At 38.6% G+C, this 15265-nt stretch overlaps 3 protein-coding genes across 5 annotated transcripts; 1 reads left to right on the plus strand and 2 right to left on the minus strand.

Moving 5' to 3' along the window:
• Positions 1 to 1402: 1402 nt before the first annotated feature.
• Positions 1403 to 3445, minus strand: LOC137723762 (pentatricopeptide repeat-containing protein At3g56550). Its single transcript, XM_068462951.2, has one exon. The coding sequence runs from the start codon at positions 3392 to 3394 to the stop codon at positions 1631 to 1633; it is 1764 nt and encodes a 587-aa protein (XP_068319052.2). The 5' UTR covers positions 3395 to 3445; the 3' UTR covers positions 1403 to 1630.
• A 322-nt stretch (positions 3446 to 3767) lies between these two features.
• LOC137722583 (5'-3' exonuclease family protein) lies at positions 3768 to 8044 on the minus strand. 3 transcript variants are annotated; one of them, XR_011066776.2, is made up of 19 exons: positions 7852 to 7997; positions 7641 to 7757; positions 7493 to 7551; positions 7326 to 7385; positions 7155 to 7208; positions 7017 to 7065; positions 6875 to 6922; positions 6695 to 6760; positions 6545 to 6595; positions 6185 to 6304; positions 6026 to 6110; positions 5812 to 5893; positions 5552 to 5666; positions 5401 to 5457; positions 5252 to 5298; positions 5111 to 5165; positions 4460 to 4647; positions 4271 to 4359; positions 4077 to 4117 (listed from the first exon to the last, which is right to left on the minus strand). XR_011066776.2 is itself a non-coding variant. In XM_068461621.2 (18 exons), the coding sequence occupies exons 1-17, from the start codon at positions 7861 to 7863 to the stop codon at positions 4474 to 4476; spliced, it is 1251 nt and encodes a 416-aa protein (XP_068317722.2). In that variant the 5' UTR covers positions 7864 to 8044; the 3' UTR covers positions 3768 to 4117; positions 4460 to 4473. The 3 variants fall into 3 exon arrangements, 2 of the variants coding, with proteins under 2 accessions (XP_068317722.2, XP_068317723.2); XM_068461621.2 differs by lacking the exon at positions 4271 to 4359 and having other exon boundaries at positions 3768 to 4117; positions 7852 to 8044; XM_068461622.2 differs by lacking the exons at positions 4271 to 4359; positions 4460 to 4647 and having other exon boundaries at positions 3768 to 4117; positions 7852 to 8038.
• Positions 7940 to 13182, plus strand: LOC137722128 (protein NRT1/ PTR FAMILY 4.5-like). The gene is made up of 6 exons (XM_088691962.1): positions 7940 to 8029; positions 10872 to 10959; positions 11082 to 11299; positions 11396 to 11812; positions 11947 to 12071; positions 12246 to 13182. The coding sequence occupies exons 1-6, from the start codon at positions 7940 to 7942 to the stop codon at positions 13180 to 13182; spliced, it is 1875 nt and encodes a 624-aa protein (XP_088548088.1).
• Positions 13183 to 15265: the final 2083 nt, after the last annotated feature.

The raw sequence follows: 15265 nt of genomic DNA on the forward strand, positions 1-15265 counted from the left end.
ATTGGTTAGGTTGCAATTGCTAACCGAACGCTTGGCAAAAAACGAGTGCAGTAGCATTCTAAAAATCATACAGCTGACATCACTTAGTGGGATAAAGATTGGTTATTGCTTCTAAAGGTTGCAATTGTTGTTTCCTTTGGTTGAGTTTTCAGAAAGTATGGAAAGCCAAGAGTGGCTCCATCCTCCAACCGCCACAGTGGGCTCCCAAAAACTCCTTTATTTAATTTAGACTCCATTGTTTTAGGAACATTCTCTAGTTTTTTCTTCCCAGAATTTGACATGTTTTGGTGGTTGCTTCCTGCAAATGGCTTTTCTGTTATCTGTCACACTGTTTGCAATTGCACTAGAATGTCGTAACTTTGGTTGGTTGGAGGGCCTCCATCTCCAAGTTCATCAATCATTTTCCTAACCCCATCACTAAACCACCTTTCTTAAATACTAATCATGCTTTGAGCAGCTGTAAGACGACCACGTCAGCATCATTAAGCGCCTTACTGGTTACATTTAGAAAATAAGATGGAAACTTTCAAGAGCATATGCTTGTTTTGGAGAATCTATGTCCTAGTTTTAGCTTCACGTGTTTGGAAATTAGCTGTACAGTCCACTGACTTTGGGAATATGTAGTTGGGTTCACATTAGGTAACCAAACCCATTACTAAGAACAACTTTGGTGAATTTTGTTTTGGTTATGTTTAGTGCGATTAGGGGTCAATAAAAAACGTGACAGTGTTTGATTGATATAAATTTGAGCTCATTGTAGACCTTATTTATTTTTAACGAATATAGTGTGGATTTAGCGGAATGTTGGGTGGTAAAAAAAAATACTTATAAAAAATGAGTGTAGTGAAAATGAGAATGCTTTGTTGAATGTGTAGGTACACAAGAAAATATATGATTAAGAACAAGGATATCCGAGGTAAAGTAGAAGTGACTGCAATTGAAGATAACATGAGAGAATATCAGTTAAGATGGTTTGGACACATGAACCAAAAACTTGCAGATGCTCCAGTTAAAAGATGCAACTATGAAGTAGGGACTCAAGGCAAAAGTGGTAGACGGAGAACTAGGAAGACTTGAAGAAAAATTTATAAAAAAATATGGAGTACTTGGATCTAACGGAGAACTTCGCACAAAATCAAGCACAAAGACGGTCTAAGATTTATACAGGCGATGGGACTTGCTTCTAAGTGCAGCTTATCAATTGGAAGTTATGAAGGAAGAAAACATGTCACATGCAAGCATTTAATTGCGATTAAATCCGTATTTTTATTCACAGATATGATTTATTATGCAAGTCAATTGTTAGAATTGCCATTCCTGATTCTCCGGTCTATACATATCTCGTAGAGTTGACATTGAACTGGATAAGGATGAAGATAATCTGGAACCCTAAAAAGGTACATTTTCCAAGTATTTATTAAAATAAAAGAATATTGAACAAAAAATGCAACCCCAAGCCAATAAGGCTCTCCATTTTGCGAGCGCCAGGAGAGGAACATCTGTTATACACAACCTTACTTTTGCTTGAAATGTACAAGTTGAAGAACTGGATTTTGAATTATAGCAGAAATCAATTTGGAGATTAGGCCTCATTGTGTGCTCGTTTGATTCAAATAATCATTTAGATTGGTCACCAATAGTCTTTACATGAACACAATCCACCCTTGAAGTGATGAAACCGAACACGATCCCTAACAATTATTTCCCGATCGAAAGCTTGTGAAACAAACTTTGTAAACGAATGACAATCTCTGCAGACTCTCAGGTTCTTTACTATTCGTAAAGGCGTTCCTTCTGGAGTTCTTGCTAGGCCAAAAGCAATTGCCAGCTTCTCGCTGTGACATGAACCGGAAGTTCCCAAACAATCTGTGTCTGTGGAAGTAAGTTCAGACACTGTCATGAGGGAATCCTCCTGCACGTAACCATGCAGAGCAGCTCGATGAACTATTTTCCTCAATTTTTGGTAAATTTCATTAGCATCTGGATGTGACTTGTCGTCCACGACAAATTTGTGAACCTGATCACCAATTTCAATCCAGCTCCAACCAGGAGTGGTCTTTACTCCCTCAGTTTTGATCAATTTTCTCATCTTTGCAACACCATCTGCATTTTTCTCTGTAGAATAAATCGAAGCAAGAAGCACATAGTCCCCTGCATTAGCTGACCCTAGCTGGGTTAGATTCCTCATGGCAATTTCTCCTATTTCTACATTTTTATGAATCTTGCAAGAGCCAAGCAGAGTCCGCCAAAGGACCGGATCCTCCTGGGCACGCGAAGTCCCAATAAATTGAAGCACCTTTTCGAGCATCCCAGCTCTGCCAAACAGATCCACCAGGCACCCGTAATGCTTAATTCCAGGCTTGACACTGAACTTGGAGCTCATCACATTGAAGTACTCGACACCCTTGTCAACCAAACCTTGGTGACTGCATCCACATAACAAACCAAGAAATGTGATGGAGTTTGGCTGGACTCCTTCGACCAACATCCGCCCGAAAAATGAGATTGCTTCTTCTCCATGACCATGTACTCCATACCCAACAATCATGGAGTTCCAAGTAAAAACATCTTTCTTCCTCATCCTCTCAAAGACGCAAAGAGCACTATCCAAGTTACCACATTTAGCATACATATCAATAAGCGCATTCCCAACATAAACATTCCCCACAAGCCCCTTTTCACTAGCAATTCTATGCATCTGAACTCCGATATTCAGTGCGCCCAAGTGAGCACAAGATGAAAGCAACCCAACAATCGTAAACGCATCAAGACCCACATTCTCATATCTCATAAGCCTATACGTCTTCAACGCCATATGGTGAAGACCCTTCTGAGAGTAGCACGAAATCATAGAATTCCAAGACACCAAGTCTCTCTCAGACATATTATCAAACACCTTCTCTGCACTCTCAATCAACCCATCTCCCGCATAGGATCTCATAAGATTGGTGCAAACAACGACGTCCTTCTCGTACCCATATCTCACCACAGCTCCATGAACCTCTTCACACTTCTTCCGGGCCTTCAACTTCTCGCAGGCCTTGAGCACGAAGGAGAAAGTGAATGTATCAGGAGGAGAATCGGAACCAGACGAAAGCATGCGATTGTAGTAAAAAATGGCGTGGTGAGGAGAAGGGCCGTTGGAGAAGCCTCTGATGAGGGAATTCCAATCCTGGGTTTGTGGGTTTTGGAGGTGATGGTAGAAGAGCAGCTGCGCGTAGGGCAAGCTGCCGGAGACGGAGACGGCGCAGAAGTTGAGCAGCTTGTTTGAAATGGCGGGATCCGGTTGAAGACCGTTGGTGATGACGTGGGCGTGGATTTTTTTGAGCCGTTTGAGGCTGTTGCATCCTTGCAATAGGGATCGGATGGCTTTGGTTTTTGAAATTTGGCACATTTGACTTAATTTTGGGTTCGGGTGGAAGTGTGTAATGTTTTAGTAGAGGCACATACCGGTCTTTTATACAAGCAATATTGGAACAGGAGAATTGAATAAAGTATTTGTGTGACGTGAAAAAATCAATTTGAACATGTAAAGTCTTATGTACTTGGAGTCGAAAAAGTCATGAATCAAAAAGATACCGTTCAGGTATGAGATAACTAGTTTTACCATTTTAGGGTAAGCCCTACTTATTTTAAAACATGTTGTACCTTGCATACCCATCCATGGTTAGTAAACATCATCTAAATGTTTTGTCTACTTTGATGGCTTTACAGATCCGGTAAGCCATTACCGGATCGGGAATAAGCAGCAACCACGGCAGGAGACGTTCTGATGAACCGGGAGTTCGACATTTCACTGGTTGGACAATTCTGGTTACAAGAGATTGCATGAAAGGAGACTTACACACCAGGTTTGATGTCCTTAACCTCCAATTAAGGTGGCGTTAAAACACTGCATAATCTCTTCAAAATTTTACATCAAACTTCCTCTGAAAACAACCCAAGTCTTGCAATCCTAACGTAAGAAAATGAAAGGGCGTCAATCCGTAGCGAGTTTGCTTTACTCAACTCCATCTCGCTTGAAGTTACAACGCAAATTCAACTATTTTTTCTTTCTACCGCCACCAGCCTTTGCCTTTTTGTTCGCGGTTTCTTTAGCCGTGCTTTGTGGTGTTTCCTGCAACAAGGATAAACAAATATTACAAAAACAAAACTAAAAGATGATAGAAAGTCCTATTAAAAAGACCTTAAAAAGGCAATGCAAGATGAGAGTGCAGGAATAAACAAGTGATTTTGCTATAAATTAGAGACAAGGGGCCTTCACACGCACATATTTATGCTAATTACTACAGCTTGAGCTCAAGAAACTAGAACTGTAAGACCCCGGTTACAAGCTTTTCATAAAGTTCTGCATTCTAGCTGTGGCAAAACATGATAGCAACAATTCATTTTTCCTATGATACTGATGATATAAATTAAATGAGATTGGATTAAGCACAGATTGTCTGTGAAGCTTCACCAAGGTTTTCAGCTTCATGTGCCAAAACAGACGCCTTTGGCTAACAGCATCAAGTGCTTGGAGCCCAAATGAAGAATTGGCAGACTTATGCTGCCAATGACAGTGGGCCTCGAAGGATTACAATCTTGTAGAAAGAACATCTTATGCCTGGTTGCTGGTTTGGGACATTTAAGCACACATTTGCTTCCCTGTCATTCAATGTAGCAAGAAAGAATGATAACCTGTTCCGCCATTTTTGTTCTTTTCATGAGTTAGGGAGGAAAAGGCAATCTGACAGAGACAGATATCAAAATCGAAATGAGGGGAACCTGTAATGTTTCAGCATGTAGCCTTACGAATTTCCGATTAAGATTCAATAAGATGTGCAAAGGAATGAATATCTTATCATGTAAAGCAACGCATTTAATTCATATCATCAATTCTGTTCAGCAAAGGGAACTTGTAATAACCTGAGAGACCACTAGTGAGTTCACAGTAATGACGTGTAAGACCAACAAAGAACTCTTAAGCCTCAAATAAAACATAAATAAATGCCCAAGGAAGATAGATGATACAACCAATTAATGCATAAGAGTGTTGTCTGCCTCTAACCATATATATAGACAGAGAGAGAAGAAAAATGGAAGCTTAAAACACTTAATGGAACCATACCTTTCGTTTAATGGGTACAGATGGGTTAGCAGTCGGCTTGAAAAATGATTCAAGTCTGTGAACGATAAAATGAATGATGCCTTAGATCCCAATAAAGAAGGAAATTTGTGAATTCATAGCTATTCATGCTAAATCACTCACCTTCCCTGCGATGACTTGTTCTTGGCTGCTTTAATTTTTTCTATTGCCTAATCAACAGAGAAGTCGAGATAAATAAAGCTTACAAGATACGGAAAAAGAATCAACTTAATCTCAGGGAAAGCACGTAAAATTGCTGAGTAGGAGCACACCTTTGTCACTCTGTCACTGTTAAATCCATTTTCATTCACCAAAAACGCAGTCAGTCCCTGTAAAAACGAGAAGACAATTTGAGTACTTTGACATGCAAGAGTCAAAAAGATACATCATCATATAAAAACCGTCAACTGGCAAGTCATTTACTTCTTCATCTGGGGCTGTCCATTTAATCTCAACTTGTTCTTCATCAGATAAAGCAACTGGTTCCTTAAAAAGTCTCCGAGCCTCTTGATAGGGCCACTCCTCTGGTATTTGGTACCTGGAGATAGAAAAACAATAAATGTGCATATAATTACAGCAGAAACAAACCAGGGTAATAGCACAAAGTGCACCCATAAAAAATACAAATTCATTTTCATGCACCGTCGTATATATAAAATACAAGTCCAAAATACAAGATGAACCTTTCTTTGTTTATGTTCTCGAGTATACTCTCAATGGAGCCATGCTGACGGATGAGCTTCAAAGCTGTCTGTCCTCCAATCCCTGTAGTGTAAATTTATAAGGTACTGAGTAATGGATGCATAGCTAAGATTTCAAGGAAACTAGAGAAACGAGTCTCAATATTATATATGAGAGAAGATGTGGTCACAAACTGAATTTGAAACTCCTATGTACCTCGAATGCTGTCACAATAATCACATCCGGAAAGAATGCACAAGTCAATGAATTGATCCATAGTAAGATTTAGCTCCTCCAAGACCTGAAGCAAGGCCACAATTAAAACCGTGAATCAAATATTAGGCAATCACGACATTCTTAAAAATTTGTAAGCACCTTAGTTATATCGAATTCCATGACAGGGATTTTCCTTGAGCTAGGATCCATCAAATGACGAAGAAACTTAGGTGCTCCAAATGTAAGGGAATCCATGTCTTCAGAGGCCACAGCATAAACCTGCAACAGACAGAAGTTTAATTAATGTCGTATATTTCTAAGGACATGTTCAGGCCAGGAAAGAAATGGCTCCTATTAATTCAACAAAATTTGATGCCGTATATCCCCCCTTGGAACGAAGCCTTTTTGCACAAATATGGTCCACATAAATACTGTAGAAATATAAAAAAAATGAAATACTAAAGTAAATGGCATTCTTGTAAGAATCCTTAAACAACTCGTAACGAACTGGTCACTTGCCTTTCCAGATTTGCAAAGCACAGCACACTGTGCCTCTGCTTCTGAGGGAGCCTGTGAAAATCAAAACATCGTGAATTACAAACATTCATATTTGTTTTCGCACTGAAATTCAAATCTGCAACAGCTTGCTTAAAATATATTATTTCCCACCTCAACTACAGGCACCCCCATGAGCCTTAGAAGTCTTTTGCAGTCATCATTGTGCTGCTTTGTCACCTGTCAATACAAGAACCACATGGACTCAAACATTCTATTTCTCATATAACATATCTTAAGTGCAGTGATGGTAATTATGGTTACAGATAACAAAAGAAATACAGGCACACCAACCTTTACTGTTCGTTTACTGTACTTCTCAATATCTTCCTTATTGCCATCCTGGAAAGAGTTGAAGACAATAAAAACACTGTGAAATGCACTTTACGTTGTCTACATTTTACCAATGAAAAAGTCAAAAATAATATACACGCACCTCCACAGCCGCTGCCAAATCATCAGTGGCATCTGCCCTCTTTGAGTAACTGCATCACAAGTTCATTATGTCAAGCATTATTGAACAAGTGCATTGATCAGTAACCATGATTAAGGAATTAGTCAACAGGAAAGCTACCGCTTTGCCAGCTCTTGTTTCTTCAATTCTGGAGGCTTCCCATCGAAAACATAGCTGAAAAACAAATTTTTAGACCGACACTTGTCAATAAGCTTTTGGGTTAGATAGGACAACAAGAAGGACAATATCAAGACTAACAGAACATATATTAAGGGTAAAGAAACTAATTACAGTGGTTTAATTCCAGCTTCCAGAAGCCTAATCGTCCGTGAAAACATGCCTTGCAGATGACTACAATGAACCCAGATAAACAAAACCCATGTCATTATTTGCAAAATATAAGGTTTTTAGCAAACCCACTTAAGTAACTAAAAGTTTAGAACTTTAGTAAAGGGTACCTAGTAACTTCACCAGCCTCATTGGTGAGCATCTCAGTCCCAGTTCTTCCCACAACAATCTACAAAATTCCACAAAAACCCACTTCAAAATTAAGCTTCCTTAATCTAAATTCATGCAGTTAATACATAAATTAGAGAGAGAGAATACAAGGAACTGGTAAATGCTCATGCTGGCATCGATGGCGATCTTTCGGCCGAAATAGCTCTCGAATTTCTGCTCCTTCATGGCCTTCGGGGCATTGTCCGCCAGCAGCTTCGTTAAACCCTAACAATCCAACGTCCACAAATCATAAAATCCCATTAGCCAATAAATCCCAGAATTAATTCAATACTATTAATCTGGAAACGAAAAATTGTACCTTTATACCCATTGCAGAAGAAAAGAGGAGAGAGAAAGAGTGAAATGGAAAGAGAGAGAAGAGAAAGGGTTTTGGCTGGAGGTTAGGGATGAATCTGCTTCCCGCCCTCGAACTCCCAAAGGCCGAAGTCTCTGGTGCTTGTTGGGGCTCGTGCAGGTGGGCTTACTCTTTTGCATTGGTTAGTCCCTTTCATGGGCTATATTTTGGGCTTTCTATTCCATATTGGAACTTTTTATTATTTGTTTAATTAAATATATTGGAATCTTTAATGAACCCATTTTTCATGAGGTAAATATTCCCGGATTCTGTTTTTATTGTGGAGAAATTTTTTAGTGTGCTATAAAGCCAGTGCACCGGAAAAGAACGGGAACTCGGTCGATCTATTTTATGATGAAGTATCCGAAGCATAACTACACATTCACACGATTTTTGACAAGAGATAAGAACATTTGATGAAACCGGTGAACCACACTTGCTTTTGGATAGATGCTCGTGGCCAAAAACCTATTTTTTGGTCCTAATTGATTGAACTTCACCTCACCCATGCTGCCTTTTGATGGGAAGTTTACTTGAGAATTTCAAGCTCATAGTTGACTGTACTATTTTTCCACTTGGAACCTAAATAAGTTATGGATTAGTTTTTCGTAGCAAATCTCAAATAATCAGAACGCGGAAGAAAGAAAATGATATACTAAATCCATCATCATTCCCACTACTATTTGTCTATGTCAATATTTAGTCCACTCAGTTGCACTAGATTTAACTTTGGTAGTCAATTTAAAATCGAAATAATTGCATGTGGTAGGTTAGGAATCGAAAGGGAAGGATAGGAGAGGTGACCGGCATGAAGGGTAAAGTTAATTGGCATTTTTACGAAAGTCACTTTAGTTGGTTTTGAAATTTAGTAAGGCCTGATTTGGTATTGAGGTGATTCTAAAAAAAAGTTGGTATAAAAAAAAGCTGGGAGTTGTTTTTGTGTTTGGTAAACATTCAGCTTTTTCTTTTTTTCACAGTTTTGGGTGAAAAAAAACCAAAAACAAGAAGCTGCAAAACCCAGCTTTGAAAAATCGGCTTTTTTTTCACATCTGTTTTACATAAAAGTTTACCAAACACTATAATACTGTTTTTTTTTTCAAAAGCACTTTTACAAAAAAGTTTACCAAACACTCTGCTGCTTTATTTCACAGCTGTTTATTCTCACAGCACAGCAGAAGCAGTTTTTTTTCAAAACACAGTAATACCAAACCAGCCTTTAGAAACATCTTTGTGAATATTGACCGGATTACCAGTGCCAACTTTCTAATTACTATGTACACCTGAATGAAAATCTAGTTTTCGTAGCTTATCGATCATTTGAACAATGAGCAATTGAGCACTGCTAATCTTTTAATAACTATGAACTTATGTATATATATTTATTTTCTATAATATGAGTTTGTTGTATGTATATATTTCTAAAACACTTTAAACACCCGCAATATCACGCATACACTTTTGCTAGTTATCTCTTAGATAAAGTGGTTGTATGACCACCCAATGAATTTTATCAATGCCTCCTAGAACACTCTGTTTAAGTGCTTTATTAACTACGTAATATTAATATATTATGCCGCTTGTATAATACTTTAACTGAGATTTAAGGATATTACTTTAGAGGTTTGGATATCTTTGTTTAATTAGTCTATGATTAAGAAAACAGCTCTTAAATTAACTGCAATATCGATGGTACCGATACAAATATTCTTGCTTCGTCCGTCACAAGAAATGTGAAATTACCAAAGCAAGCCAAAGTTCACACTTTTTTCTGATGCTGGTTTCTGTTTTGGACTTGTAAAATGATTGGTGAATAATATTAAGAGAAATGCTAAGTGAGATTCTCTGTAGATTCTCTGCCACCTCATAGTTACGTGTCAACATTATAAAATATTATGTCAAAACATGAGATGTCAAAGAGTCTATAAAGAGTCTCACTTTTGAGAATCTCTTTAGCATTTCTCATATATTAATACTTAGTTATTATCAGGCAGATTTTGAAACTACAAAGACATGATGAGAACATGAAATTTTGAAGCATTGGTCCCAGAAAACATGGTGAAATTAATCAAGATCCCTTTGAGCTGCATTGTCTACTACTAAAAGAGTATTTGGATAAATGAGAAGACGGTTCACTTCATGTGCTTTTCTTCCCCTTTAAATTTGCAACTCGGTTGATGCTTTCAAAGTCTTTGGTTCCAGGGTTTCCTTTTTTGGGTTGTCCTAAGAAAAAAGACCGTTACATGAGAAATTTTTTCTTGCCATTGTTGTATCAACACATAGTGTGTACTAAAAGGGGACCCGAATCAAACATTCGAAGATTCTCCAAAAGACCTTCACGTGCTTGTTTCAGGGCCTCCAGGCGGTCCTGGTATCACTTGGCCCCAATGTACATCCGTCCTTGCTCGCATATCCTAATCATTTAAAAACTTCATGGAGGAATCAACCAAAAAAAATGAACATAGAGTTCGTCGAGAGCATACAATTAACTTCATTTATCATAATCCAGACATTTAATCAAACCTAATGAAAAACGACATGTTCGCAAATGCAAAATGGACAAAAATTCACAGCAAAAAAAAAAAGAAGGTGAAAGTTCCAAGTTGCATTCCTCCACTTGAGGGACACGCCATGACAAAAAGAGACAGAGAAAGACAGAGGTAGGGAGAAGAGAGACAGAATCGTAAATTTAGATATATATATATATATATATATATATATATATATAGAGAGAGAGAGAGAGAGAGAGAGAGAGAGAGAGAGAGAGAACAAAGTTGACAACCATAAGGCGATCAATCCGATGCCTTCAACGTTAAATACTAGGCCTCTTTTTGTGCTATATGTTCAAGGGCTCGTGTCAAAAAACAAGTACTCTCAACTTATTCCCAAACAATGGTAAGTAAGAAAACCCTAAATCTTCTTTCTGTTCATGTCTGTGTTTTTTGTGTTACTCGTGTTAATGTGTTTCACAATGTTCTGCACACCAGGCAGAAGAGAATGCCAAGCCAACCTGCAGCTCCCTCGAGCCGGTGGACAAGAAGAAGGGAGGACTCACTGCCTCCAGCTTCATTTTCGGTAAGTAGCCATTCTCAGAAAAAAGGGTGTGCGGAAATCCCTTCTGTGCAGAATTCTATCTGGTTATACTGCTTGCTTTTGTATACATTGGTTTACACTGCATTTTTTTCTTGCTTGTATAGTGTTGCTGGCGTTGGACAGCATGGGATTCGTCGCGAACATGGTCAGCTTGGTGCTGTACTTTATGTACGTGATGCATTTTGATCTGGCGCACTCCTCCAACCTTCTCACAAACTTCATGGGATCAACTTTCCTCCTCACCCTCGTTGGAGGCTTCATATCGGACACATTCTTGAGCAGATTCACAACATGCCTGATTTTTGGCGTAATTGAGATACTGGTAAAGAAAAAAAATTCACATGATTTGGTATATTTTCTTCTGGTTCTCCAGTTCTACTTATGTCACGAAATTTTATAAACTTTGTTTCACTTTTAGGCTTTGGTGATGATGACAACGCAAGCCTATTCAAAGCATTTGCACCCAGTAAAAACTTGCCCTTCAAATTGTGTCCAAGGCCGTATCGCTGCAATGCTGTATGGATCCCTGTGCTTGTTGGCACTGGGAACAGGTGGCGTGAGGGGAGCGCTGCCAGCACTTGGTGCTGACCAGTTTAACCGGAAAGAGGAAGCAAAGTCGCTGGCGACGTTTTTCAATTGGTTTATGCTCAGTACTACAGCTGGAGCAACTATTGGTGTCACAGTCATCGTGTATGTGAGCATGAATGTAGATTGGTACTGGGGTTTCTTTATATCAACTATTGCAGCCGTTATTGGGTTCTCTGTTCTTGCAATGGGTAAGCCTTTCTATCGCCTCCAAGTCCCCGGCGACAGCCCCATCATAAGGATCGTTCAGGTCTGCCTCTCTCTCTCTCTCTCTCTCTCTCCCCCTCTCTCTCTCTCTGTTAAAGGCCTTTCCATCTAGTCAATCTCAATTAGCACAAAAACTTTATTAATTACATTTTAACACATGTCAGAATATTGTGACAGGTTATTGTTGTTGCAATAAAAAATAGGCGTTTACCGCAGCCAGGAAGCTCGCATGAACTGTATGAGATTAGTGAGAAGGAATCAAATTATACGGAAGAAAAAATTGCCCATACACATCAATTCAGGTACCATTACATTAATTTATGATTAGTGAGAGTTAAATTTACCCTTATATGCCATGCACTGAAATTGTCAAATTACCTTTTATGTGCCTCACACGTGACGATTTCCAAAAGAAATTGGTGCCTTATAGGTTATGACACATTGTACTATTTTTTTTTCTAATGGTATTGAATCAGTTGTCTGGACAAAGCTGCCATACTTGGCAAAGGCTCCAAGCCCGAACCATGGAAGGTTTGCACAGTAACACAAGTGGAAGAAGTGAAGGTCCTGACAAGAATGTTGCCAATTCTCTTCAGCACCATCATAATGAACACTTGTTTGGCACAACTCCAAACATTCTCAGTCCAACAAGGAAGCATCATGGACCTCCACTTGGGCTCCATCGAGGTTCCCGCGCCATCTATCCCCGTCATTCCTCTCCTCTTCATGTCCATCCTCATCCCACTGTATGAGTTCTTCTTCGTGCCTTTCGCGAGAAAGATCACAAAGCACCCAGCAGGCATAACGCAGCTTCAGCGCGTTGGTGTTGGACTAGTCCTCTCCGCAATCTCAATGGCAGTAGCGGGCCTGGTGGAAGTGAAAAGAAAGAACCAAGCCAACAAGGACCTAACAAAGATATCTCTCTTCTGGCTTTCGTTCCAATACGCTATTTTCGGCATTGCTGACATGTTTACCCTAGTAGGGTTACTTGAATTCTTCTACAAGGAAGCTCCAGCAGGGATGAAATCGCTTTCTACTTCGTTCACTTTTCTTTCACTTTCTTTTGGGTACTTCTTGAGCTCAGTTTTCGTTGACTTGATCAATGCCGTGACGAGAAGAGTTGCTCCGAGCAAACAAGGATGGCTCTATGGAATAGACCTAAACAAAAACAATTTACAGCTATTTTACTATTTCTTGGCAATCCTTAGCTGCATCAACTTTGTGAACTATGTATATTGGGCTTCATGGTACAAGTACAAAGCAGATGAGACAGATCTAAAGCTGCAGCTTAAAACTTTGCACCAAACACCTCTCATTCACAATGATGCAAGTGTTGTTCAAGAAAGTAGAAGCAAGATTGATGAAGCTGCTGCCTCCACTGAGGAAAATAAAGAAGAAAAGGTGGCAACATGAAGGTCAAAATATAAGAGAGAGAGAGAGAGAGAGAGAGAGAGAAAGGGGGAGAGAGACAGACAGAGAGGCTTTGTTAAACCCTAACATCACAAAATCCACAGATCATGAAAAACCATTAGCTAATAAATAATATTGCTCTGAATAAAAATTATCGTACCTTTATGCCCATTACAGAAGGAAAGAGGAGAGAGAAAGAGTGAAAGGCAGAGGGAGAAGAGAGAGGGTTTTTGGCTTGAGTTTAGGAATGGACGCAGAAGACTCTTTACAATGGTTCGGCTGCACCGTGCAGATAGGCTTACGCTCTGTATTGGGTAGTCTTTTGTATTTGGGCCCTCAAACTTTGGGAGCCTTCTTGATATAAGATTATGGACTGTAATTTGGGCTTTCTACTCCACTGAAATTTTTCTTAGTATGTTTCTGTTTAATTGTATGAATCAAATGAGATACATGTTTGATTGTATGAAATAAATTTAAAGTGATCTTTGTTTGTTCATATGTGATAAATATACCTCAACAGTTATATGATACGTAGTTATTCTGGTATGAAAAAGAATGTGCTCTCCTTATAGGCACCAAGTTTAAATCTTTATTCTTGAAGTTTAGATTATTTGTTTTAAGCAGAATACTACTCCTATAATTTTTGTTGTTATTGAGAGTTTTGGGGTTAGCTAGTGACTAGTGATGATGGTTGGTAGGAGTAGGCAAGGTTTAAGTTTATAATCCTTTAATTTCATAAAAAAGGAAAAACGTATTTAATTTTTTTTAGATTCTCTAGATGCTCAAAGGAAGATCCATAGATGGACCAAGGTTATCCCGGCACGCACCCAATGTTGGTAAAACACCAATGAAGGTCCTCCGGGGACCCTCCAATGTTTCGACATGGAGACTGGTTTATGCCTATGGATATATACGGGTTATGTCCGGGCAATTTGTTTATTGTACGTTAAATGACATATAGTTACGCCAATCAAAATTCTAGTGCATGATGCATCCACGGAGGAGTTGTGAAGTTGCAGAAGCTTTCTCACAAGGAAGAAGAGGCATGTTGACACACTTTTTTTTTCTTGGTCCTGTGTCAGTAATTTCTTGCTTTATCTTACTAACTTTAAATGAAATGAACTGTTTCACAGACATGACCCTCACTCAATATGGGTTAGATTTCAAATGAACTTAAAGAGTGAGAAAGCCCAATAAGTTGAACTTTTATTTAGAATAGCTAATAGAAAAACTTTTTTTTTCTTTTCTTTCTCCATAAAGTATAGTAAAGCTATATTTTATGATCTGGCTAAAAACAACGTTGAGGTAAATTTTTGTAATTTACTAAATTGTAATGTTGTTTTATCATGATTTATGAATAAAGAGTGTTATTGTGTAACTCTCAATGTTATTTTCATCCAATTTTTTTTAAACGTTTTAAATTAGAACCTCTCAGTTAAAATTTTGAATCCGCCATTGTAGATATTTTTATTGTGAGTAATAATTTATTAGTTGCATGATGATTGAGATAAAGATAAAATGTATATATATGTGTGTGTGTGTGTGTGGTACTGGGGCATATTCTCCCCTAACATTGTGTAGCAGGTAGCTAGCTACTCTTACTGGAAGCCATTGGGGTTTTCTCTATGCACCACCCATACCAGAATCACATAATTGAAAGTGAACATATGAACCCTTTTTTGGCACTGGAAAAGAACATGAACCTTAACAGATAAAATCTGACAAAACAAGTACTTACTATGAAGAATGTGGACTGATAAAAAGCTGCGGGAAAAAGGCTACAACTGACGGTAAAATCTTCGGGTAAAAAGAAGAGAAGGCAAAGGGGAAGGAGGTGGAGCATGCTGCATATGCAACAACTTTGGAAAAAAGCATACAAAAATCAAAAGAGGAGTTGATGGAGATAAGAGAAAGAAAGATGATGGAAATAGAAATGGGAGGTGGGGGCAACTCCTGCTTTAATCATGTAACAGAATATTTCTGGAAAATGCATAGGCACTTAGACAGGAAACATCATCAGCAATCTCTGTGACTAACTTTTCTTACATCAAAGCCATTTTTGAGCTGAAGGTCCAACTATTTAGGG

This window comes from Pyrus communis, chromosome 4, assembly GCF_041283825.1.
Source record: "Pyrus communis isolate YQ-2024b chromosome 4, ASM4128382v1, whole genome shotgun sequence".
Classification (NCBI taxonomy): domain Eukaryota; kingdom Viridiplantae; phylum Streptophyta; class Magnoliopsida; order Rosales; family Rosaceae; genus Pyrus; species Pyrus communis.